Source organism: Nyctereutes procyonoides, unplaced genomic scaffold (genome assembly GCF_905146905.1).
Source record: "Nyctereutes procyonoides isolate TBG_1078 unplaced genomic scaffold, NYPRO_anot_genome, whole genome shotgun sequence".
Classification (NCBI taxonomy): domain Eukaryota; kingdom Metazoa; phylum Chordata; class Mammalia; order Carnivora; family Canidae; genus Nyctereutes; species Nyctereutes procyonoides.
This window is the reverse complement of record NW_026575042.1, coordinates 28,234,721-28,262,383: the sequence shown is the minus strand read 5'-3', so window position 1 is coordinate 28,262,383 and position 27,663 is coordinate 28,234,721. Positions and strand designations below refer to the sequence as shown.

General features: G+C 37.9%; 1 protein-coding gene across 3 annotated transcripts in view; it reads right to left on the bottom strand.

The window, feature by feature from the left end:
• The window catches only part of COL6A6 (collagen type VI alpha 6 chain), a 143,194-nt gene that overhangs the window by 31,583 nt on the left and 83,948 nt on the right, over window positions 1-27,663 (bottom strand). For all 3 annotated transcript variants that reach the window (XM_055320983.1, XM_055320984.1, XM_055320986.1), the window contains 8 exons: window positions 19,441-19,503; window positions 15,229-15,291; window positions 14,371-14,421; window positions 12,619-12,654; window positions 11,736-11,798; window positions 2,941-3,003; window positions 1,823-1,858; window positions 1,670-1,706 (listed from right to left, as the gene is read on the bottom strand). In XM_055320983.1, the coding sequence (XP_055176958.1) occupies window positions 1,670-1,706; window positions 1,823-1,858; window positions 2,941-3,003; window positions 11,736-11,798; window positions 12,619-12,654; window positions 14,371-14,421; window positions 15,229-15,291; window positions 19,441-19,503 (412 nt within the window). The remainder of the gene's footprint in view (window positions 1-1,669; window positions 1,707-1,822; window positions 1,859-2,940; window positions 3,004-11,735; window positions 11,799-12,618; window positions 12,655-14,370; window positions 14,422-15,228; window positions 15,292-19,440; window positions 19,504-27,663) is intronic.

Here is a 27,663-nt window from a genome sequence, read left to right as displayed (position 1 = left end):
TGGGACAATATATAGCCATAAATCAGCAGCCTGCAGCCAGCTGTCAGAGGGAAAGAACCTATGCCCTGGGAAGGAATGTTACACTGCAGAGAGGTGCACTGAATTTGGAAAGGTTAAAAGGTCCTAAACTCTCTTTATTCTGATTTTTCTCCATGTAGAGATCTATAGACATTGATTTTATATATATGCACACATATAAGTCTGTACAGATTTATATTTATGTGCATGTATAAACATGAGAGGTGGATTTACTCTGAAACAGATGAAGCATAAGTAAGCTTTAGTTCTGCACTGTCCAATATGGAACTACTAGCCACCTGTGGCCATTTAAATTTTAATTAAAATTAAATGAAATAAATTAAGCTTCTCAGTAGTACTAACCACATTTTGAGTAATAAAGTCACAGGTGGCTAGTGGATACTACGTATATGAGCAGTGTAGTAGAATACCTCCATCACTGCAGAAAGTTCTACTGCTTTCAACTTTTAACCTTTTCACTTGCTCTGTGCAAAACCCTGAGAAGGGACCTAGCCATGTGTTCACATGATCATGTGCTTTTACAGTATGCAAAAGTTGTTGGTTGTGATTTCCTTTCTTGTTCTAAATAACACTTTCTTTTGAAATAATTTTGTACCTACTTTTGGATTTGTAGTTTTGTACTAAGTCTCTCAAATTGAAAAGATTGGGCCTCAACACACTTGGATCTACCTTTGAGTCATTATGGTTCACATGGCTCTAATGTCAAAAAGCAAACTTTGTTAATTCAGCCCAAAGAAACTAGTTTTAATGACAATGTATATATTTTGATTCTCATCGTGGTGGTCCAATATGGTACAAAAAAGATAAAGTTGAGATGACTCAAAACTTTAAAAAGTCTGTGTATCTTTGAGACAAAGTCTCTCTACAGAAAAGAGTTCTAGATTGTCTATTTTTTCCCAAAAAATACCTTGAAGGAATTTTTCATTCATGGTGTTTATTTGGGAATTCATTACACACTTGTAGATGGACACTAAACAGTCAATTATTTCCTCATCTTGTACATGGAATTCCATTAATGGTGCTAACATGCATTTTGATAGAAGAGTCTGCTATAGGGGTCTTAAAGCAAATTCAGAAGAGTATTTGCCAAATCAAAATGCCTTTTTGCTTTAAAAATTTGGAGAGAGAAACAATATACAGGCAAAATGAGTAAGTTTACAAGCAAATCAATCATTCCAATGAAAAGTAATCAAGCATATGTTTCCAGAAAACAAGTAATAAACAATAAACCAAAGTAAGTGCTCCCACCTATTAGGACACCCTATTGTCACAGCTAGCTTTCACACCAGGTGAATTCAATCCTGTGTTATTGTCAGGTGTTAATCTTCTTTAAAAGTTCAATGGGTCTCTCCATTGATTGATTTAACTATCAGAAGAGTTCTGACTTCATACCTAAATTTTCCCTAGGTTAAAAGAACTAGATTGCTTGGAACGGGTTCCAATAGACCTGAGGGCAGCCAGAGAAGAAGTTAAGAGTCACCAGTCTACATTGACTCAAAATACATGCAGTGACATCTCTAATGTTAAGAGATTGGCGAGTAAATTGTCTCCATTCTGAATGCAGAATTCACTGCTCTTCTTCTATGAATGCTTTGACAACTTGGGTGATCAATTTAAGCAGGGTACTTACGGCTGTGATCCCGTACATACTGAATGAGCTCACACATCTGCAGTTCAAAAAATAAAACAAAGAATTAACTGACCGACTGCCAGGTCTTCAAGTCTAAAAATAACTAAATTTAATGGAGTACAGAGCATTCTGTTGGAGTCAGGAGATACATACAGAAAATGAAGCCAATCCTCTGGCCCCTTTCACACCCTAGGAAACAAAAGAAATGTGGTCTTATTGCTCTGCACACACACATATCAATAGCCAGGATGTGCATTAGCCTGAGAAAGTGAAGCTTTCTAAAGATTTTATTCTTAAGTTAGAGGGGAAAAAAGAATACATGTGGGGAGGATCCTCATTACTGAGTTAAGAGTAATATTCTATGGGAAATAAATTGTAAGCAGCAAGCTTGATGAACACAAACCTCCAAAGGCCACCTTCCTTCAGTGCCATCTGTGGACAAGGGTCATCCAGAATCTAAGGATGGAGCTGAACACTTAGCAATGGCATGGAGAGCTTTGGGGCAGGCTTATGGCTTAGATATAGATGAGGCTGAACCATCTATGATAGCTGCCCATCCCTAAGGGAGGTTCAGAATTCCTTGACCCTGTGCTTTGCTTTGGCCACTGAATAGCAGCTGAACTAAACCTTCATCTGTTTCCATCACCAGTTGGATGACAAAACAACTAGACTCAAACCAAACATCTGGAAAGATAATCCCAACAGTCTTCCAAAAGTTAATGAAAAAAAATCTATATATCTATATATATCTATCTTCTGGATTGGAAATAGAAAGAACAAAGTGGAATTGTTCTAATTTCACATGTTTAATTATATCTTTGGAACAGAAAGTCTGGCTATTTTCAAAGAGAGAAACCTAGGGAAAAGTGCAATGAAGCCCCACCCAAATTCCTGGAGAAAATAAGTTCCATGTGAATACAACTTTGATCATTTATTTCTTTATTAATTCTTTCTCATTCCCTTCATTCACTAACCATTTATTGAATATAGAAAGAGGACAAGGACCGGGCAAATAAAATTCACTGATAATTGGGAAATCACATTTTAGTTCAATATTTTTCATTTCCTCCCTCAAATTCTCCTGACCTCATGAGAAATGGCAACTAATATTTAATCACCATTTCCCCCATCTCTAAGCACATAAATGTGGAAAAATATTGGATATAGTCACCAAGTGCAAAGACAGAAAGCATGCACATTTGGACAATAAAGACTCCATGCACTTTTTATTTAGATAAGGATCTGGTGTGATTTAGGACTTTTCAACTTACCTTGCGTCCAGGAGGTCCTGGCTCCCCAGGGGATCCCATCTCTCCCGGAAGCCCAGTGGATATCTCAAAGCAGAATTTATTTATTTTAAAATTATATTTACATATTTATGTATAGTGTTTGTAGATGTGTTTCATTTTTAAATAGATTTATTTATTTATTTCACAGGGAGAGGAAGAGAGAACAAGCACAAGCAGTGGGAACAGGAGAGGGAGAAGCAGACTCCTCGCTGAGCAGGGAGCCCAATGCAGAGCTTAATCCCAGGACCCTGGGATCATGATCTGTGCCAAAGGCAGATGCTTAACTGAGCCACAAAGGCACCTCTAGTGTTTGTGGGTGTGTTTTAAGTTTTTCTTTTATTTTTTTAAAAAAATTATTCATGAGAGACACACAGAGAGAGGCAGAGACATAGGCAGAGGGAGAAGCAAGCTCCCTGTGGGGAGCCTGATGCAGGACTTGATCTCAAGACCCTGGGATCATGACCTGAACCAAAGGCAGACACTCATCCACTGAGCCACCCAGGCGTCCTTGTGGGTGGTTTCAAATGTCAAAGAAATACACTTTATTTTATAACATTGAGAGACTTCCAAAAAGCACGCAAAAAGAAAAAAAATCTACAGCAATTCTGTTGCTTCCAAATAATCCTTGGTGCATTTTCTTCTAGTCTTTTACTTTTAAATTCTTTTGGTATTTTTATATATTTATATATGCATGTATTCTTTTAAAATGTAATTTTATATTTTTTCCTGTTAATCTTTTAAACTAAACAGATCTAGAAACTTTCATGTTATTAAATTGGGGAGGGGGGCAAAATCATTTTTTATGCATTATGCCTGCATAATATTCCATTACATAGATGTACCATAATTTCTTTCATCAGTCCCTTATTGTTGGCATTTAGATTTGCTGTTGTTGTAATAAACAACCCCACTATAAAATTTTACGTGCAATTCTGATTATTTCCTTATGGAAGACTGCTAAAACTGGAATTGCTGGATCAAAGGAGAAATTTTTATCTAAATGAGATGGTAGATGACAACAAACAAATGAACAAAAAACCCAGAAAAACAAAAATTTAAATATAAGATCCCTGAAACAAGAACACCTAGAAAGTTGGCTGGAGATATTTGTAGTGAAATAAGGAATAACAGCAGTAATAAAAACAATTGTTGTTGACTACTTACTATATGCCAGGAATTTTTCCATGTGTATTTAACAATATAATTTATCATAAAGAAGGCTAGGATTTAATGTAAAGATTAGGAATATTCCTTAGTTCATTCAAAATGCCATGGGATTTATAACTTTTACAGGAATGAAAAAATGTAGTTGTCCAAAATCAATTTAATTTGTACAAACATTGCCTTTGAGACAGGGAATAACTGTTGATATCCTTTGGGTGTTCAGCAGTGTGCTGGGTTCAGTGAAAAAAAAGTCATTGATCATATTTTCTTTAGAAGATACGAATTAACCTCTTAGGGGAAAAAATGGCAGACTGAACATATGAAGCAAAATTCTGCTCCTTCTCAATGTCTCATTAAGATCATAGTAAGTAAATTTCTTTAAAAGGCCAAAAATATGGGGAGAATGAAAGACAATAGCCACAAACCTTCAGAGGCTAGAAAGCAGATGTATACTTGTTAAATGACTTAGTAGATCTGAAAAAAGCTGTATCCTAAACCAGTAGGGGGAAAGTCAAGAATCCATTCCCAGAAGGCTCAAGAATTGGCAGCATCAGATACCTCCAAAAGTGGAGGTGGAGGAGAGGGCCTAAATAAGGAGGACTGGTTGAAAATCATTTTAGGAATCCTCCAGTCTCCTCTCCATTCTTTGCAGTTGGGTGAATATCCCTTTTTCCACTCCCCACAATAGGTAGAGGTAAAACTGAGGGATCTGTACCAGGGAACTCCAGGCAGATCTGAGGGCCAATGGTACCCTCCTGAAAACAGGGTGATTCAATGAAGGTATGTGAAATAGACATGATACCCCTCAGGTTTTCTTTTCCATATGGTTTCATGAAAACTACAGCCAGACCTTCATACTCAGGCAGGAACCTGAAACAATCTTCCCAGGGGAATCTGACCAAAAACAGAAGACCTAAAGATACCAGTATTAGAAGTCTGCTAAGTAAAGAACTAATTCAGCCAGATTGCTCTTCAGTAAAACTTGTAGTTGACCAGTTCTATCAATGTCAGTTAGCCTTTTTTGTCTTTAATTCTTAAATAGGAAGTGATGGCTCATTCTCCAGACATGCTGGAAATAGAAATCAATACAGGAGAAAAAAAGCCATACAAAAAAGACTATGTTGGGCAAAGAAGACTGTAGAAATATTTATTTAGATCCTCAGAAAAGTAAGAGAAGATGTTTCAGCCATGAAACAAGACAGGATAGTATAAAGAAATATTTGGAGAACAGGAACAAGCTCTTTAAAATTAAATCATGAGAGGAGCATTGTGAAATAAAGAAATTTCCCATAAAGTAGATCTAAAAGACAATATTAGAAATAGAGAAGAACCAATAGAAACTTTAGTTCTTTCAGAAAGAAAACCTGGAAGTTTTCCGTGCCTTAACTTCAAATTCAGAAATATTTACATAGAGGAAAAGCAGCTTGGCAGGTGAAATAATAAGTTACAGTGATAAATTGTGGGAGAACAAGAAATTAAAGTAACCAAAGGCTAAAAGAAAAAGTTCACATACTTCCCATTGGTTCATTGGTTTATAAAAATGATTAATGTGGCATTGGGGGACAAGAACCCAACAAACAGCTGAACTTGTTAGCAGGCTTCCAATGTTCAAGAGTAAACTACTTCATTAACAAGCCAAGGGAAAGGATCCAGAGATATTTCAATGCAGATGACATGTGGATTAATTTGCAAGTCTTTTCCAATTATCTTTCTAATTATATCAGTCATTTTTTTGAAATCATAATGGTAAAGGAAGTCATCCAAAAACATGCATGAGGAAAAGAATTATAGCTGAAATTACAGTTCTCTTAGGAAAAGCAGGATGGAGGGAAAGAGCAGTCTATTTTATATCCCTAAAACCCACATAAATAATATCTACACAGACAAGAGGTGTCTAAGACGATGTCATAGTTAGACCCTGAACTCACCTCCTCCCAAGGACACACAGAATCTACACCTACCTAGAGAGCAATTCCTCCTGAAAAGAGCTGAGGGCTGACTGAACAGCTTGACAACAAAGGATAAAGGGACCAACCACAAAGAGAATGGCAGGAGAGATGGAGACACAGTAACCATGGAAACCCTACCCCTAATGCTATAAACTGCAGTGCTATGGACATTCTCCAGGATAGATTACATTAGGCTGCAAAACAAGTATCAATAAATTTAAGAAGACTGAAATTATATCAAGCATCCTTCCCAACCACAGTGGGATGCAACTAGAAATCAATCACAAGAAAACTGGAAAACCCCACAAATACATGGAAGCTAAACAACAGGCTATTAAACCATCAATGGGCCAATGAAGAAATCAAAGAGGAAATCAAAATTACCTGCAGACAAATGAAAATGGAAACACAATGGTTCAAAATCTGTGGGATGTTGTAAAATTAGTGCTAAGTGGGAATTTTATAGGAATACAGGCCTACCTCAATAAAAGAGAAAAATCTCAAATAAATAATCTTACACCTAAAGGAATGGGAAAAAAAAAAGAACAAATCAAGCCCAAAGTTAAAGGAAATAATGAAGAGCAAAACAAAAATAAATGAAATGGAGCTAAAAAACTATAAGAAACATTAATGAAACTAAGAGCTGGTTCTTTCAAAAGCTAAACAATAATGATAAACCATTAGCCAGACCCATCAAGGGAAAAAAAAAAAGAGAGAGAGAAGATTCAAATTAGAAATGAGAGAAGGGAGAATGGGGAAAATTAACAAGGCAGAGAATGGGGAAAATTAACAAGGCAGGAAACCACAAATGTTGGAGAGGATGCGGAGACAAGGGAACCCTCTTACACTGTTGGTGGTAATGTGAACTGGTGCAGCCACTCTGGAAAACTGTGTGGAGGTTCCTCAAAGAGTTAAAAATAGACCTGCCCTACGACCCGACCCAGCAATTGCACTGTTAGGGATTTACCCCAAAGATTCAGATGCAATGAAATGCCAGGACACCTGCACCCCGATGTTTATAGCAGCCATGTCCACAATAGCCAAACTGTGGAAGGAGCCTCGGTGCCCATCGAAAGATGAATGGATAAAGAAGATGTGGTCTATGTATACAATGGAATATTCCTCAGCCATTAGAAACGACAAATACCCACCATTTGCTTCAACGTGGATGGAACTGGAGGGTATTATGCTGAGTGAAGTAAGTCAATCGGAGAAGGACAAACAGTGTATGTTCTCATTCATTTGGGGAATATGAATAATAGTGGAAGGGAATATAAGGGAAGGGAGAAGAAATGTGTGGGAAATATGAGAAAGGGAGACAGAACATAAAGACTCCTAACTCTGGGAAATGAACTAGGGGTGGTGGAAGGGGAGGAGGGTGGGGGGTGGGGGTGAGTGGGTGACAGGCACTGAGGGGGACACTTGACGGGATGAGCACTGGGTGTTATTCTGTATGTTGGTAAATTGAACACCAATAAAAATTAATTTATTAAAAAAAAGAAAGGTACAATCGACACTACAGATGTACAAAAGGATCATAAGAGATTATTCTGAAAAATTCTGAAAAAATTCTGAAAAAATTATATGCCAACAAATTGGGCAACCTGGAAGAAATGGATAAATTCCTAGAAACATTATCTCCAGGATTGAATCAAAAAAAAAAACCTGAACAGATCAATTACCAGCAATGAAATTGAATTGGTAATCAAAAAACCCTTCACAAACAAAAATTCAGGACCGAATGGCTTCACACTGAATTCTACAAAATGTTTAAAGAACATATCTAACTTTCTCAAACTACTCCAAAAAACAGAAGAGGAAGGAAAACTTCCAAATTCATTCTATGAGGGCAGCATTACCTGGTACCAAAATTGGAAGAAAAACAAACAAACAAACAACGTACTACAAGGAAAATTACAGGCCAATATACCTGATGAATATAGATGCAAAAATTCTCAACAAAATATTAGTAATTCTAATTCAACAATACATTGTAAACAATACATTCTCTCTTTGTTTACATTGTATTGTAAACAATACATCGTAAAGGTCATCCATCATAATCAATTGGGATTTATTCCAGGGCCAAGACTGGTTCAATACCCACAAAGCATTTCGTATAACATCAGGAACAAGACAAAGATGTCCACTCTCACCATCTTTATTCAACATAGGACTGGAAATCTGAGCTGCAGTAATCTGGCAAGAAATAAAAGACATCCAAATTGATAAGAAGTAAAAGTGTCACTATTAGCAGATGACCTGATATTATATATATAAAACCCTAAGGACTCCACCAGAAAACTATTACAATAAAGGAATTCAGTAAAGTCACAGGATACAAAGTTAATATAAGAAATCTCTTGCATTTCTATACACTAATAACAAGGTAGCAGAAAGAGAAATTAAGAAAACAATCCCATTTACAATTGCATCAAAAAGAATAAAATACCCAGGAATAAATTTAACTAAGGAGATGAAAGACCTATAATATGAAAACTATACAACTGATGAATGAAATTGAAGATGACAGAAGCAAATGGAAAGATATTCTATGCTCATAGGCTGGAAGAAGTAATATTGTTAAAATGTCCATACTACTCAAAGCAATCTACAGATTTCAGTGTAATCCCTATCAAAATACCAGTGGTATTTTTCACAGAACTAGAACAAGTAATCCTAAAATTTGTATGGAACCATAAAAGACCCCGAGTAACCAAAGAATTTTGAGAAAGAAAAACAGAGTTAGAGGTATCACAATGTCAAATTTCAAGATATACTACAAAGCTATAGTAATACTACAAAGCATAGTACTGGCACAAAAATAGACACATAGCTCAATGGAACAGAATGGAAAACCCAGAAATAAATCTATACTTATATGGTCAATTAATCTATGACAAAAGAGGCAAGTATATACAATGGGGCAAAGGCAGTCTCTTCAACAAACGATGCTGGGAAAACTGGACAGCTACGTGCAAAGTATGAAACTGGACCAATGTCTTACACCATACACAAACGAAATGGATTAAGGACCTAAAGGCAAGACTTGAAATCATAAAACTCCTAAAAGAAAACATAGGCACTACTCTGGATCTGTTTCCTCAGGCAAGGGAAACAAAAGCAAAAATTAATAATTGGGACTATTATGAAACTAAAAAGCTTTTGTGCAATGTAAGAAACCAGTAACAAAATGAAAAGGTAACCTACTGAATAAAAGAAGATATTTGCAAATGGTATGTCCAATAAAGGGTTAATACCCCAAATATATAAAGATATATGAGAAACTCGGGGCACTTGGGTGGCTTAGTGGTTGAGTGTGTCTGCCTTTGCAAAGCTCAGGTTGTGACTCCCTGGTCCTGGGATTGAGTCCCGCATCAGGCTCCCCACAGAGAGCCTGCTTCTTCCTCTCCCTGTGTCTCTGCCTCTCTCTGTCTCTCTCATGAATAAATAAAATCTTAAAAAAAAGATATATGAAAAACTCATACAACACACACACACACACACACACGCACACAATCTAAGAAAAAAAAAATGGGCAGAGGACTTCAACAGACATTTCTCCAAAGACATACAGATGACCATCAGACACGTGAAAAGATGTTCAACATCACTAATCATCAGGGAACTGCAAATCAAAACCAAAGTGAGATATCACTTCACCAGTCAGAATGGCTGGTATCAAAAGATAAGAAATAACAAGTGTTGTCAAAGATATGGAGAAAAGGGAACCTGGGTGCATTGTGGTAAAATTTATATTGTTGCACAGTATGGAAAACAGTATGGAGGTTCCTCAAAAAATTAAAAATAGAAACACAATATGCCCAGTAATCCCACTTCTGGGTGTTGAAAGAAAGAAAGAAAGAAAACAAAAACAGTGTTGTTTTTTTTTTTTTAAAGATCTTTTTTTTTTTTTTGAAGAGATCTGCACCCCTATGTTTATTGCAGTATTATTTACAATAGTCAAGGTATGGAAACAATAGATGAATGGATAAAGAAGATGTGGGAGACAGACAGACAGACAGACACACACACACACACACACACACACACACACACTCTGGAGTGTTACTCAACCATAAAAATTAAGATCTTTCCATTTGTGACAACATGGATGGATACAGAAGATACTATGCTAAGTGGAAAAGACCAGAGAAAGACAAATACCATATGATTTAAATTATTTATCAAATTAAAAAAAACAATACAAATGAATAAACAAAGAAAAAAACCATCAAAATAGCAGAAACAGAATTAGACTAAAAAATACAGAGGATAAACTGGTTGTTGCCAGAGGGGTGGTGGGTGGTGGAATAGATGAAATGGGTGAAAGAGATTAAGAGGTACAAACTTCCAGCTATAAAATAAGTAAGTCACAGATATGAAAAATACAATACATGCAGGAATATAATCAATAATATTGTAATAACATTATATGGTGACAGATGATGACTACACATCATGGTAAGCATTTTGTGATCTATATAATTTGCTGAATCACTATGTTGTACACCGGAAACTAATATAATATTGTGTATCAACTATATTTCAATAAAATTTTTAAAAATCCTGGAAAGAGCGTCACAGAGGTAGAAATGGTCAAGTGTAATGCAAAAAAGAATGAACATAGAAGAGCAAAGAAACTGCTACAGGATCCCTTAGAAGAGTGGGGAACAATGAGCTAGGGAAAAAAAAAACAATTCTCTGTACATAAAGTTCTTGTTATACTTAATAAAAAATTGAATCAGAATAAAATGAACTACAATGACAAAACTGGAAAACCACCTCAAGTACCACGTTAGATCACTTTGTTTTTCTTTTCCTGCTAATTAACATGGTGTTAAGATGAGTTTACCCAATCAGTGTGCTATGCTGAAGAAAAGAAACAAAGAAATTCATTGAGAGACAATTATCACAAGAATGTCTCTTTTACAAAGTAGCTCTGTCATTTATGCACAGTGTATATACATATAAAGAGTCAACAAGTGCAAAAATCTATTCTTAACCCACTGGAACCCAAATATGCTGATGCCTTTGGGCTATACCACACACTTGTGCTCATTCCGAGTGATCCAAAGCTTTAGGAAATTTCCAAGTCCTTCTATGGAATAATAAGGACACATGCAGTCACATAATAAATGGAAACTTTCTCATAAAAATTAACACATATTCTCTTAAGCTAAATGGGGAGAAGACCTCTTAGGGTATGCTTCATTAAAAGTAGCTCAACAAGCTTAATAGTGAAGAACAAGATGCCCGTGGACATTAGGCTGAACTAAATCTACCAGGGAGATGGGATGAAACTGACCATATTTTGCCAGTGCAAAACTATTTTTGACCACAAGGATGCCTAAAACGAAATCTTATCTCCAGGGTTAAGAATTAGTATGTTGGCAGCCAGAACAGATAAACTTGTTCATTAAAAGCAACCACTTCTTTGCCTTCTCGCTGGTGTTGAAAGATGAATCCTATACCCATCTCCCTTCCCCAGGTTTCCCTTAACACCACACAGACACACACACACACACACACACACACACACAACACCACACACATTTTGCAGGTCTTGGGGGAGCAAGTGACAACTCAAATGACTGTAAAAGCATGAAAAGAACTTCCCAAAGTAGCTGAGGGGATAAGGCACTGGGGCTCTAAGAAGCTTACCCTCTTGCCTCTGGCTCCCTTGGGTCCAGTTTCTCCTGGACCACCAAGGTCCCCCATCTCACCCTGAATAAGTTCAGAAAAATAAAATGGTAATTAAAATCAAAGAGCTGTATCTCAATGTGTGTTTACATTTATTCTGACATAAAGACATTTTTCATATATATTTTATTCTTCAACAGTCTTCTTTCAAGTGTCTCCCCTCCCTTACCTTCTCCACTCCCTCCCCTCATTCTTCTAGCTCTCTACACAGCACACTGCAGCCTCCTTGTTTGACTTCTGTATCCCTCTCTTCAGCCATAAACACAGCCTCCTTGGAGACATGAACAGTGCCCTTTATTTTGTCCCCTGATCCTATCACAGGACCTGGCATCTACTGAGCTCAGTACACGTTTCTAGCAAAAATGAAAGCCTTAAGGTAGAAGGCATCATTGCTAACTTATTATCGGAAGGTGATTACCTATATATAGGTATAATCACGTTGGAAAAACTGAACCAGGTGAATTCAGGTTTTGGTTTTCCTTACATTTTACGTTCCTTTGAGCAAAGGAGAAAATACACATGATAGAGGGGAAGGAGTCCCTGTGAGAAGAAAAGGGTGATTTCTTCCTTTGCTTATGAATTTAAAAACTAGAAATGAAAATTCTAAAAAAGGCTGCTTCTTTCTGTCCTCCTTTTCCCTCATAAAGGTTTCTTTCTTTTTCAGATCATGACGTGAACCAAAATCAAGAGTCAGCCACCTAACTGACTGAGCCAACCCAGGTACCCCTAAAGGTATCTTTTTATTCATTTATAATTAATTATTTCTTCTATTGTCCTGTGATACATTTCATAGCCTCAGGAACATTTCTGATCGATCTCTACTTAATATGAAAATACACAGTACCTTAGGTCCACTTTCTCCAGGAAATCCATCTTGCCCCTATAATTGACAGTATGGAAAGTTAATATGTGTACATATCACCGAGGTAGGTTTGTGCTGCTGCTTTAATTGATTTTAGTATCTCTGAATCAAGAAAGGGCCAAAAAAACTGAAAATGAAACTGTACAGCATTATCTGAGAAACTAGCTCCAATTTCTAAATTAAGCTACTTATACCAAAATACCATGACAACCTAGATAAGTGGACAAATGTGCATATGTGAGGAATTATAAATCAGCTCTCCTACTACTGAAGGCATTTAACAGGATAGCTGGCTATATGGCCAAATGTTTCTGGAACAGTCTTCTTAACATATTTCAGGGGAGAAATTTGAGAAACCCAGAGCCTAAACTAGATCATTGGTTTTCTGGTCCTCTGTTTACCTTACTTTGTTCATGGACTATAATTGAAGACATCTGATAATCTTCATTTGATAAAAAAAATTTATTAAAAATAAAGTTTATTTTCTGATTATGAGTAGTGTCTCCTCAAACATATAAAATGCAAAAGAATAGAAAGAAAAAAAATTATCCAAATCTCACTACCCAGAACCATTGTAAATGTTTTATTATATTTTCTTTAAGCTTTTCAAAATGCTTTTTTAGAAAAACTGGGATAAATCTTGTTTTTGGTTTTTTTAATATTTTCTGTTTTTTTTTTTTTTTTTTTTTTTTTTTTTTTTTACTGGATGCTGTCACAGAATTTTACAAGATTATAAACTTCATATACATTCATTTTAAAAAATGGCTAATATTCCAGTGCTATAAGCTACTTAATATTTCCCTTTTTCAGATACTGAGATTGTTTTCAATTAATTTTCTATTTTAAAGGGAAATTTTACTGGAAATGTCTCATTCATTAGTGATTTTTTTTTCAAAGAAATTTTAGCTTTTTGGGGTTTATCCTTCCAGACAGCCTCTTGCATCATTCCTAGCAGGATTTCACTTGGAATTAAATTGATCCTTTATAGTGTTTTAGACTTTCCAACAAGAATTTGGATATCTTTATTTAGTGAAGTTCTATATTTCAGTGATTTATTTTTTATTTATTTTTTTATTTCAGTGATTTTTGATCATAGGTCTCAAACATTTTGCAGAAAGATATTCTTAACTCTTATGTTTTTGTGGATATTGTTATGGTTTCTAAGTGGTAATTGTTAGTATATAGGAAGCACTGGTTTTGTAAATTTATCTATCTTACTTTCAGACACTTAAATATTTAAAATATAAATTAATAATTTTGATACAAAGTTAAAAGTTTTTTTTCTGAATTGTTGCTTGGCCCAGTGAATTTGGAAAGACACCAAAAACTTCTCCCTAATGGTGAAACATATTAACATGTTCCAAGTTGAGAACAAACTTTGGAATACCTCCTTCGGTAAACCCCAGCACAGAGCTGCTAAGATTAGACAAACTGTTTGGGCTGGAACAAGTCAGGCCCTGGCCCTACATCTTTGCAAAGGAACAGAAAATTAATTTTCAAGTTTCAGTTGTTGCCTGCACCTTAAGGAATCAAATTGTGTTTTCTTCTACCACAATCTCCAAGGGATATCAAAAAATGAATTATCAAAATCTATCTCTAAATGACCAAGGTGGTCCTATTCACTGCTTTATTTTCTCTTAAATGTGGGAGAAAAAAAAAAAAAAGACCAACAAAACCAAAACAAGCAACAACAAAAATAAGTGGAAATGTCTAGCCTCCAGTAATGTGTCTTACCTTTGCTCCTTTCCTTCCAATGCTACCATAACCTGGGTTGCCATCATCACCCTGTAAACAAAGGCATTAATTACAAATATCTCGGACTACAAACTGGAGGCAGGCTTACTCACATAGGGACAAGACACCTGGTTTTTTGGTTTAATTAGGTGAAAGCAGGAAGCAGGAGTCTCCCTCTGGGGCTGGCCACTAACATTGGTGATAATGGCACTAAAGACAACTCCCCGTGACAGATACAGACAGTGCATTGTTCCTCAGGCTCACCTGTATCATCTGTAAAGTGGGACTAAAAATTATATATAATCACGGTGTTATTATGAGGACTGAGTGGGAAAATTTCAGGTACACAATAATCTCAATAAAAGGAGATAGTAGTGTTAGCTCTTCTGTTTAACACCTGTATTTTAACACCTTAGCTGTAATTCACTTTCAGCTTGCTAGATGAAAATAACACCTCCTAAATGCCTGGGCAGTGGCTATTGTCAGGCCCTTGCAGAAGGTTGTGAGAAGTCCTGAGTGCTAGGGGAGTGTGGGCTGGGTTTCTGATGAACAGATACTGATGGGAGGAAAGAATGGAAGAAGAATTATGGGGATGTTAAAGACAGGCTTTGTCCAGTTTATCGTTTGGCTTCAAAAGCATCCCAGCTAGGTTGTTTGGTACCTGGGAAGTTGCTACCTTAGGAAAGCTGTCCAAGGAACTAATCCAAGTTGAGGATGATATCTCAATTTCTAGAAAGCTATCAATTTCTAGAGTGGGATGGTATCTTTAATGCACTCTTCAGAGAACCACATGGGATATCTATTGAACTAAAAGATTCCAAGGTCAAAGTCAGGTCAAAAGTAGTGATCAACACAAACCGGTAAGCCTCGAGGACCCGGGAGGCCAATAGCTCCTTTTTCTCCCAAATCTCCAGGTTCTCCCTGTCAAACAGAACAATGAAATGTGTCCTTATTAGTTTGTTGTGTTGTTGTTTTTTGTAGAGGAAATTGGAAGCGATGGTACTGAGACAATAGTTGCTTATCCAACTGCATGCATGTGGATCACACACAGTGACGATGGATCTGTGGACTGGGACTTGTATAAGTGATGCAAGGAATTGCTGTTGTTGGCCAGTGAAGTCTCCTCCATTGATGAATGAAGCCCCAGCAAGTCTGATGCATTGTTTACTGCAAGCGGCCATCTTGGCAGCTCAGTGCCATGAACCACGCCCTTGGAAATGTCTTACCATGAGTCAAAGAGGAAGCTCTATACTGTTTAAAAAAATTAACAAGACTGTTTTCCAAGATGATCCATCAAATCATCTGGCTCTGCCAAGACAACAGACTTACTAATCTAGTTTTAAGCGCTAATCAAAACAACCAAGGTAGCATGACATCCCTGGCAATAGTTTCTGACTTCTGACTAATTCCACATCTACAATGGGTTATAAATCAATCTCTGTATTACAATGAGTAAAGCCCAGCTACTTGGGAAAGTTAAAATTAACACAGCTTTACAAAAGAAGGTTAGCTCTTTAAAAAAAAAAAAAAACCTTAAAATTTAAAATTTTAGATTTATAGAAATGTTAAAGAGGTACAGAGTTCCTATATACTCCACATCTAGCTTCCCCTATTGTTAACATTATATTAGTTACATTAGTAGGGCACATTTATCACAATGAATATTGATTCACTATTATTAACTAAAGCCCATACTTTATTCATATTTCTTTTTAAAGATTTTACCTAATGCCCCTTTTCTGTTTTAGAATCCTATTGAGGATATGTGACCTTGAAAGTTTTGAGGAGTACTGCTTAGGTATTCTGTAAGATGTCCCTCAGCTGGGGTTTTTTCTCATGATTAAGTTGGGTTTTATGGGTTTTGAGGGTAAAGACCATAGAGGTAAAGTGCCATTCTCACCACAACATATCAAGAGAACATACTGTCAATGTGGCTATCACTACTGATGTTAACCGTTACCATTTGGCTGATGGTCAAGTTTCCCCACTGTCTAGTTATTCCCCCCCTTCCCTTCCTATAATGTACTCTTTGAAAGAAGGAGTGTGGAAGTGTGCGCAGCCCACACTTAAGAAGTGGGAGTGGTTAACTCATTTTTAAGGATAGAAAGGCAACTCAGTTAAGTGTAAAAAGTCCAAGTGGACAAATGTCCACCAGTACTGAACTCAGACTAAAATAGAATAGGGTTTCATGAATGGTAAGTGGAAGATCACATTCCCTGATATCTTTCTTTGAAGGTAGTGGCTCTCAAAGTATGCTCTGTAGGCCACCTGCCTCAAGGTTATCTCAGGTCCACATGCAAAGGAAATTCCTGGATCCCACTGGTATGGTCTCTGGTAATGGAGCCCAAGAATATGCCTTTTTATTTTTTAAATATTTTATTTATTCATTCATGAGAGACGGGGGTGGGGGCAGAGACACAGGCAGAGGGAGAAGCAGGGTCCATGCAGGGAGCCCGACGTGGGACTGGATCCCAGGACTTCAGCACCATGCCCCCGGCTGAAGGCAGGCACTAAACCGCTGAGCCACCCAGGGATCCCCCAAGAATATGCCTTTTTAAATAAGCTTCTCAGCTGATTCTTATACATAGTGAAACTTGAGAACATCTGCTTTAATATAGGGAACCAAAAGAAGCTTTAAGGCTTGTCCGGGGTCACTTTGTTATTGGTACAGCCAGGTGTTAAGCCCAGTATTAATCATGAGTTGCTTGCCTCCCTGGGAATTTGAGCTTATTGGAATAAGGTAGGAGTAAGTCTTTGGGGGGCTCATTTCAGGTAACAATGAGTTAAGAGGATTCAATTTCTCTTGGGACTTCCCAAGGGATTTGGGCTTGCTTTGAGGGTGTATACTTCCAAATTTTTGTCCCTTACCCTTTAAAAGTCCCTGGCCCTATGAGCCCTTCTTTCCTAACTCTCTTTTGATCCCTCTGCCATATGGAGTGCTTTCATTTTATAAGTAGACTTTCTTTATGTATCCATGGCATCTGCACACAGACAGAAATCCTTCCTCGCTGTAAGATAAATTTGGTTCTCATCAGTGATACCACATCCCCTATAGCCTTTTCTCCAGGGCAAGTAGGCAGCTTTGTTTCTGTTCCAACTTTCCAGACTATGACTGCTGTAGCAGACCTTTCCCGTTGGAGTTGATTTTCCCTGTTATCCATGTATATCATTCACCCTCCGGTCAATGGTCCTTGCAACTCAACTGCTGGCCTCCATTATTTTAGCCCTTTTTAGTAGATCTCCATTACAAAGCTATCCCGTCTTCTCATTCTCATCCTCTGTATCAAGAAACTTCTCAGTTAATTATCTACTCTGACATCTTCAACCTTCTTCTGTTTTTGTCTTCTCTGCTAAGACACATACTATAGTCCTATCATTGAAAACAAATACCCAGCTCCGATCTATCCTAGACTGGTAGTTAATGTCCTTCCCCTGCCCCCAAGCCTAGCTTCTTCAAAGAGTAGTTTATAGCCCTGAATCCATTTCTTCCTCATTAACACATTGCTCAGTCCTTCGCAGGCTGTCTCCCTTTCTTTCTTCTTCTCTCAAATGTTACATTTTTGAAAATATTATTTGGAGCATCTGAGCCATGAGAGGCCATAGCTTCTTCACTCCCCCTTCCCTATCTACTCTGCACCAGCTCTACATCTGACCTCTCCTTTGTCTACTCTTCTCAGCATCCAGTATGCATTTCCTTCTTTCCCCTCCTTTCTAATAATTCACTATCTCCTCTTACCCTTCTTACAAATGGACATCACCAGGAGTCTTTTTAAAAAAACTCCAAATACCTCTGAAACCACATCTCTTACCAGCCCTAAAACCTTTCTTCTATTCCCCAAACCAAGTGGTTCCTTCACTCCTATGCCACTCTTTCTGATGGCTTTCCTACTTTTAGTACTACACTCATGCTAGAAGCCTATGAGTCATCTAGGCTCTCGACCTTAGATTCCTACTGGAGGAGTTCTCCAGAATCATAATGTGCCCCTCTGTCTTCACTCTATTAAGTCATCCAATCGCTGCTTCTCTTAGAGACTGCTAGAACATATCCACTAGTCTCCTAGCTTCCAATCCCTCAGTCTTCAAAATATTTCTATACCAAGTGGCTTATTCAAAATCCTTCCAAGTCTGCATGTGTTCATACATTCCATTAAAACACTTGTAATAGCACTGTACTGGGTGCTTAATAAAGGGAGTGACCACAGACTTTTTTTATGTGCCTGTGAGAGAGGATCATTTCCCGCCCCCCCAAATACCCACTCCCAGGATTTTCCAATCCTGTGCTTTCCTTCACATGATTTCTTTTCCCTGAAATCCTCCATGCCTCTTCTCTGCTTGCCAAAGTTTTTCTTATCTTCTAGGGTCTGCTCCAAGTCTGCATCCTCTATGATGGCTCTTTCTCCAGCCCAGAAATATTTTTTTTTTTTCAGAAATACTTCTAATACTATATTTAAACCTCCATTCTCAGACCCATATCCTGGTCTACTTTATGCCATAGATCATGGTCTTAAAAATGTTCTAAATTCTGTGGGGATTGATTCCATGTCATATTTATTTTACAACCCAGAAATTCTTTCATTAAACAAATATTTATTAAGCAATTATGTGCCAGAAACTGTTCAAAGTACTGGGGATGCATCAGTGAGGTAACAAAGATCTCCACTCTCCTGAAGCCAACTTTCTAGTCCCACAGAATGCCAGTAGAGTGACTTTTTCTTAAAAGGTGTTTGGCAAAAGTCTGTATGTGTGGAGGAAACAAGAAAAGAATAGAGGAGGGAGGGAAGAAGAGAGGGACAAATGAAGGTCTGCTCCAGAACAGTCTTCCTTCCCTGAGGTCCCCCCAGCTAAGATTGGGTGTAGCCCCTCATGAAATTAGGCTGAGCTGAAATCTTTGACCTCATCATGGTCCACACCCACATCTTTAGATGTTGCTGGCTCTCTAAGAATCAACCCAGGGTGTAGGGGCAAAAAGATGTTCTCCTTTGTGTTGAAAGGGCTCTGGCTAATACAACCAGACACACTTACTTTGAGGAGAAAACCTTAACTTTGGTGGGCTTAAAGAATGTAACCTACTTTAGTTCCTTGGCTTCCCAGATGGCCTGGACTCCCTGCTTCTCCTCCTCGTCCTGGAGGCCCCTGAAACAAAACAAGGATTGCAAATATAGCAGAACATAAAGCAACTTTCCCTTAAACCCTTTGTGTCTCTTCTAAGAGGAAAATGAACCACAGATGGGAAAAGAGTTATGGCTTTATTGATTTCTGCTCTGGAAAAAAGTACCACAGCTGTCAAATAAAAACTAGTAAATAAAAGAAAATTAATAAAGTAATTCATGCCAGATGTGGCCTAAATGATCATGCTTCCTTGTGAGTCTTCTTTTCCAAAGAGATTTTACATTCTCACTGTTTTGCTTTTACACCAGATGTTGCTACATGTCTAACATTTAAATAAGGCATTCCAAGTGACATTTGACTTTAACTATGTCTGGTTCTTTGTTTTGGTGGAAAGCATCTTTTTGAGGTAAACATATTTATTTGCAAATAATATAAATTTGTCCAATAAAAAACTCAAGAAACTTCACCCAAAATAATTATCATTAATAACAAGATATGTTCAGGTATACCAGATAAGTATTCCGAAATAGTTTTCTCTTTCTGATTGATAAGTTAGAAGAGTAAATGTACATAAACTCCTATCTGCCATTAGAAGAATAATAGCTGTAGAATATGTAGAATTTAACAAGAAAAAGACCAATACAAAAAGGGCTTCAAGATCTTACTGAAGAACATAATAACCAAAGTTAAACAGATGGATAAACATACCACATATCTATTTGGAAAATCTCTTTGATATAATAGAAGTCTCTTTAACATTCTAGAAAGCATGTTTTATTGGAATAGCTTCAGAGCTGAACATTTAAAAATCCCAGTTCAGAGAAAGCCCAACTGCCTTCCTATGTTGTTAACACTTGGGATCAGATTTTTCCTTTGGGATATCCAAACATATGGCAACAGAAATATCCTTTGGTTAAAATGTTTACATAGGTACTTGTAAATAATCCCAACACCAGTGAATTGAAATCATTTTCAAATATCTTTTTTTTTGCCATGGTTACTGTAATTTAAAAATAAATAAACCAAATCTGTGTACTAAGCATATAGTTAGCAAATTTTATTCAGAAAAAAATTATGACATCAACTTTAAAAAATTAAATCTTTAAAAAATTAAAAATGTAATGAGTTGGACATAAAAAGTTTCCTAATAGGAAAGACTGTTGAACAATATTTTGGTCACTTAGGAAAGATAATAATGATCTTCTCACAAACTTCCATTTTTTTCTCTCCTTTTTATAAAAAAATGTATTTATTTATTCATGAGAGACACACAGAGAGAGGCAGAGACACAGGCAGAGGGAGAAGCAGGTTCCCTGTGGGGAGCCCAATGTGGGACTCAATCCCAGGACCCTGGGATCACGCCCTGTGACAAAGGCAGATGCTCAACCACTTAGCCCTTCATGTGCCCCTCCTCTTCCTTATCTTTTTTTTTAAAGATTTTATTTATTTATTCACGATAGACAGAGAGAGACAGACAGACAGACAGACAGACAGACAGGCAGAGGAAGAAACAGGCTCCATGCAGGGAGCCCGATGCGGGACTCGATCCCAGGACTTCAGAATGGCGCCCTGGGTCAAAGGCAGGCACTAAACCGCTGAGCCACCCAGGGATCCCCTATCTTATTTTTTTAAAAGATTTTATTTATTTATGAGAGACAGAGGCAGGCACAGAGACACAGGCAGAGGGGAACCTGATGTGGGATTCGATCCTGGATCCCCAGGATCACACTCTGGGCTGAAGGCAGCACTAAACCACTGCCCTCCCTTCTTTATCTTAAAAGAAGAATCTCAATTTCTTCACCTTCCATAGCTCTCAACCTCTTCCCTTAGAACTCTCACTTCCACCACTGCATGGGGCTAGCTACTATAACCTTCATATTCAATCCAGTTAGACTCTTTTTTGTTCTTACTGTATTTGAGTTTGAGCATGTATTCTTTGAAACTTTTTCATTAATTTCTGTAACAGCAGTTACCCCAGCCTTCCTGGACCCTTCTCTGTCCTCTTTTCATTTGCCTCTTAAATCTCCATGTACCCTGCCTGCTGCTCCATCCTTAGATGTCATTTTCTCACTTAATCTCCTCTTCCTGAGTGATCCCCCCACAGATTCACATACCACTTTACAAAATAATTCCTAAAATACATGGATCTCCAGACCAAATCCCTCAACTAAATGCCAGACTCATATATTAAAATGTCTATTAGATACCCCATAGGAATTGATTACCAAGGATAATGATATTTAGTGTAAGTCATGCTTAGTTTCATATTCTCTTTTTCAAGGAATGGTGCTACCCACTTTCTCCCTGAAACCCAAGCTGGAAATCTAGGTATCATCCTAGATCCCTCCCTTAACTCATCTCTCAAAACCTATCAGTTACAAGTCCTATCCGGCGGTGGTGCTTTCCTGAATGTCGGAATGCCTGTTAGGAGATCACTGAAATTGGATCATCTACTAGAAGCAAATTCATTTGATTCTTCAAAAATCACAAGGAAGAAAAGTATTACAACTTATTCTCCAACAACTGGAACTTGACAAATGAGCCCATTTGCTGCTTCTGCAAGCTCTAAAGAACAAGAGCACAAAAATGAACCATCAAACGGGACACCTGGGTGGCTGGACGTTTGAGTGTCTGCCTTCCACCTGGGGCATGATCCTGGAGTCCTGGGATTGACTCCCACATCAGCGTCCTTGCATGGAGCCTGCTTCTCCCTCTGCCTATGTCTCTGCCTCTCGCTCTGTGTCTCTCATGAATAAATGGATAAAATCGGGATCCTTGGGTGGCGCAGCGGTTTAGCGCCTGCCTTTGGCCCAGGGCGCGATCCTGGAGACCCGGGATCGAATCCCACGTCGGGCTCCCGCTGCATGGAGCCTGCTTCTTCATCTGCCTATGTCTCTGCCTCTCTCTCTCTCTCTGTGACTATCATAAATAAATAAAAATTAAAAAAAAAAATAAATGGATAAAATCTTTAAAAAAAAAGTCTAAAAAAAAAAGGCAGATTCTATTGCCTTTCTGTATCCATCTCTCTCTCATTCCTATTGCTATCACCTACCTTTACGCCTTCTTGCATTCTGTCTAAATTCCTGGGTTCCCTGACTATAGTCTGGCTTGTCTCTAATCCATTATTGCCTCCTTTTTCCTTCTGATTTAAAATGTCAGGCTGATGTTGCCACTTTTTCTGAAATTTTGAATTCTGAGTAGCTTTCAGAATAACATTGATAGTCTTTACTTACTAATATATAAAATCCCTCGAAATGTTGGTATTGCATGTCTCTGTAGTCATCTGGGACTACTTTTTTTTAAAAGATCTTATTTATTTATTTATTTATTCATTCATTCATGAAAGACAGAGGGTTGGGTGGGGGGCAGAGACATAGGCAGAGGGAGAAGTAGGCTCCCAGCAAGAAGTCCAATGTGGGACTTGATCCTGGATCCCAGGATCATGCCCTAAGCCAAAGGCAGAGGCTCAAAGGCTGAGCCACTCAGGCATCCCAATCACTATATGTTTCACTCAAATCATCTTGAAGTCACCAAATACTTCTTGTTGTCTTTGGTCTCTACACTTGTGCAAGTTCTTCCCTTAAGCTGATCCATTTTCCATCTGGAGAGAGGTACAATCTCTCTCTTCTGAAAAGCTTACTTTTAGCATCACTGTTTCAAGAGTACCTGAACCCCGTCTGTACTAGGTCTCACAACTGTCCCACAGATTCCTCTACTCTGTATGTAATTGTTCATTTCTTTCTTTCTCTCATCTACTAGGTACTAGCCTATACATTCCTTGAAGGAAGGGGCACACCCTGTTGGCTTCATACCTCTGGAATTTAGGACAATACCTAAAATGGCTCAATCCACCCATCCATTCATCTAGCTATCCACATACCTATCCTGGAATAGCCCCCAAGAAGGATGAAATAATGTGTTTAATTTGATTTTCCATGTGAAAGTTTTGAATACTTCACAGGAGAATGAAGTAAAAACATTTCAACTGTCCTTGACAATAAGGGGCAAATTGGAAGTCTTGCCTAGGGGCTCACTTTCTGTGCTTCCTTCAGACATAAAGAGCTCTGTGAGATGAAGGAGATTTTGGGGGAGATTACCTCATGTGTGGTCACTTTAAGCACACAAAAGCACAATGAGAGATTATCCTGTTTGAAAGCCCTCCAAAATAGAAAACTTCTTGGATGGATGGAGGCATGCATGCAGACAGGGCCTGGTCATCAGAACATCAGAAAATCTGATTCTATTTCCTGTGCAGGACCATACAAAACACCAGACTGGTGTTTGTGACTCCCTAAATGGGCCTCATGCTTCAGTGAATGGTTACCTGGATATATTACTACATAAATACTGCTAGTTATATAAGGGACCATGTTTTTGTTTTTCTTTTTTTTAAATTTTATTTATTCATGAGAAACACAGAGGCAGAGACATAGGCAAAGGGAGAAGCAGGCTCCTCACAGGGATCATGCCCTGAGCTGAAGGCAGACATTCAACAACTGAACCATCTAGGCGTCCCTATAAGGAACCATATTTTTATTTTTATTTATTTATTTTTTTTAATAGGAACCATATTTTTAAAGTAAGATGAAATACTCCCTGCCACCCCAAGATATCAAAGAATCAAAAAGTTGCCTTGATTTGAGGCCAAAGCAGCTAAGGAATATAAAGAGAAGATTAGGGCATTTAAAGAAAAAAGCACCAGCTAGAGGGGAAATCTTCATTGGCTTTGTCATAATGGCAACCTTTTGAGATTTTGTGTAAAGCACTCTCCTAAAAAGTATATATTGACACTATATGGACTTTCTCAATTCTTACAATAAAATGAGATACATATCAATGACACCATTGTTTACCAATAAAAGACAGATTGTCAAAGCATTTAACCCAAAATTACTGTTAATAGGAGGGTGGAATGGTTCTGAACCTGATTCTGACTCTAAACCAAACTCCTGGCCACTTTGCTGTTTTGAGGCCTATATCTGGGACAGGATTCCCAAACTCTACCAATTATGCACCACCTGAGATATGATATTGGAGTTTTAAAAACGTGAATCTCCAAATGTGATGCAGGAGGCTGGGGCCAGGTCTAACCTCTACTCTTGAGTCTTTTGCTCATGCTTAGACTCTGCTAACAGAGTCTTCTGCAATCACAACTGCTCAATACCAAGTGTTAAGTGATGATAGAAAGGAGATGTTTAGAGTTTAAATGTTTTTTAAAACTGTCCTTAGCATCTTATCAGACAGGATTGCGGTAGGAGTTTGGGATTAATAGCTGGGGCAGTGCCAAGGACACCTCAACTTTGGACGGGATTGGTTGTGCAGGCACAAGAGGCTCAGGTTCGTCTCTTGCTTAAAAGGAATCCTGTCACTTATTATTTTCATGGGAGTAAAACCTGACCTATACTAACAACCAGTAAATTGTCAGGCTGGGTTGGAGCTACCTGAGGAGATTATATGCTCAGCATTTTTAAGAGTCAGATATGAGCTAATTCTGAGAAAATAAAAGATAAGAGTCCAGCAAAGGGTGGGCTAGTGTAAGAAAAACCCCCAAGATACCTGAGATATTGATCTTGACAGTGCTGGTCTAAGACACAGCCTCTAACTTCAACTTCTAGTCCTTCATGCATCCTATACTCCATCCATGTTGAACCATTTATGGTTCCCCAAACTCACTTTGATATCTCTATTTAGATACCTGGCTCATTTTCCCAGATGCCTGCCTCTCCCTTGGCCCCCTGGAGAACACCTCCTTTTCCCTGCAAAAGCTAAGCCACTCTTCTCTTGCTCTAATGCCAACCTTTTCCCCACCACTCTATCCTGGGTGTAAATCCATTTTAGCATTCAGTATATCAGATTTCAACTATTCTTTACCTTGGTGTCCTTTTTGAGATTGGGAATATGTCCTTTCTTTAAAAGATTTTATTTATTTGAGAGAGAGAAAGAGAATGAGCAAGAGCGCAAGAGCGCAAGAGCAGGGGGGAGGAAGAAGCAGACTCCCTGCTGAGCAGGGGGCTGGACACAGGATGCTGGGATCATGACCTGAGCTGAAGGCAGACACTTAATGGACTGAGCCACCCAGGTGCCCCAGGAGTATGTCCTTTTATCCTACTCTAGTATCTACACACAGGAAGCACTCAGCAAATATTTGAGTAAAAGAAATGATTGATGGATCATCCAACCTAGGTTATGCAGAATGAGGAAATCCCATCATTGCAGTCCAGATTACATATTGTTATATTGTGGGATGCCTGGGTGGCTCAGTAGTTGGGCATTTGCCTTTGACTCAGGGTGTGATCCCCAGGTCCAGGATCGAGTCTCGCATCAGGCTCCTTGTGGGGAGCCTGCTTCTGTCTCTGCCTATGTCTCTGCCTCTCTCTTTGTGTCTCTTATGAGTAAATAAATAAAATCTATTTTAAAAAACCCATATTATTATATTGTTATTATCATGGCCTTCCTTGGACTGGAGACTCTCATGCTTTGGGCATAATACATCCTTGCCAAATTAGGTATACTGATGCAATACAATAGTAATAGACACACAGTACTGACTATATTGCAGGCACTGTTCTAAGAACCTACATATATTAAAGCATTTAATTTTCATCTGATGAGGTAGCTTCTATTACTATCCTTATTTTATAGCAGAGAAAATTGAGGCACAGAGAGGTTAAATAAATTACCCAAGGACACAGAGCTAGGAAGGTACAAAACTGGTGATCAAACCCAGGCAGCCTGGTTTCAGGCACCATGCCTTTGACCACTATGTTATGCTTTCTAAAGAGGATAACAGAAATTCTGTTTTGTATCCCAAATTTGCAAGGAATAATTCCAGCCTTTCTTGATACTGCATATGACATTAGTGATTATTTCACTTAATAAAACTAAGAATAATTCCAGTACTAACTAGAATTAGTATGTGTGTCTGATTTTCCATTCCTTTTCTAGGTGTTGATTATGTTAGTGTGTAACCCTAGGGTAAGCCAAACAAGAAAGGAACAAAGGAAGGTATAAAGGAATATGCTATTCTTTTCAAAGTTATACCTTCTTTTTCATTGTGCCACGGGCTGTATTTCTTTCATATCATAGCCATAAACTTGGTTGGATTAGCACATTTTGATTTATGCAGAATGCCCCAACACTGCATAAATTAATACGTCTTCAGAACACTATCAACAGAAATCACATTCCTTTTTTTAAGTGTATTTCCTAAGAAAAAAATTAAAGCCTTCAATTAAAAACACTCCTGTTAGGAGTGCCTGGGTGACTCAGTTTGTTAAGCATCTGACTCTTGATATCAGCTCGGGTTTCGATGTCAGGGGCCTGAGTTCAAGCAACACGTTGGGCTCCATGTTGGGCATGAAGCTTACTTAAAAAACACTCCTGTTATTCCATCTAAGTGGCGGGTACTTGTGTGCTGTATGAAGCATATGTCAGTGGATTTACAGAGCCAATAAAGAATAACACTCTCTTGCATATCTGATTGTATTTGTCTCCCATGGTTTTCCTTTGGAAACAACAATTTTGAGATCCCATTCATCATGTCCTGAATATAGAAAATTCTACATATCTTTGAAATAGCACTTCCACTGTTGACAAGGGTATTTCAAGAAAAACAAGCAAAGAAAGAAAACCACGATTTCTAGCCAGATAAAAGGAAGAGGTAGAGAGAAGTGGTGCCTTTTGACTAGCGCTGCTGGCAATGCCCGGAGGTTGAATGATTTATAACTATAACCAATCTTGCCAAAGCAAGATTAAAGGGGTCTCACTCAGACAAGTACACTACAGGGCAAATGGAATAACTTATTGGAGTAACAGGCACTTTGAATAATTTTGGAATCTAGAAAAAGGGAATTACCAAGTTCTTTGGACTTCAACCCATCTACATCTCAATATTTTATATAAACAGATGAGATAATCACCTGATACATGTTTCTCTTGGCATTTGCTGTTTTTTATTTTTAAGTACCAACTGGTGGTGCCAACAAGTTTTTAATGATTCAAGGATGTGAATGCAAAATAGTAACTTTTCATCAATTTAATTCTACAATGAAATTTTTAAAGTTTTCATGCTGTTTGAAGGAGTACATTCATCCAACTGGGAACAAATATCCTCATAAGCCATAATTCATACGCTTTAAAATATTGTGTCATGAGATATAGCTTTATGCAAGTAGCTACTTAAAT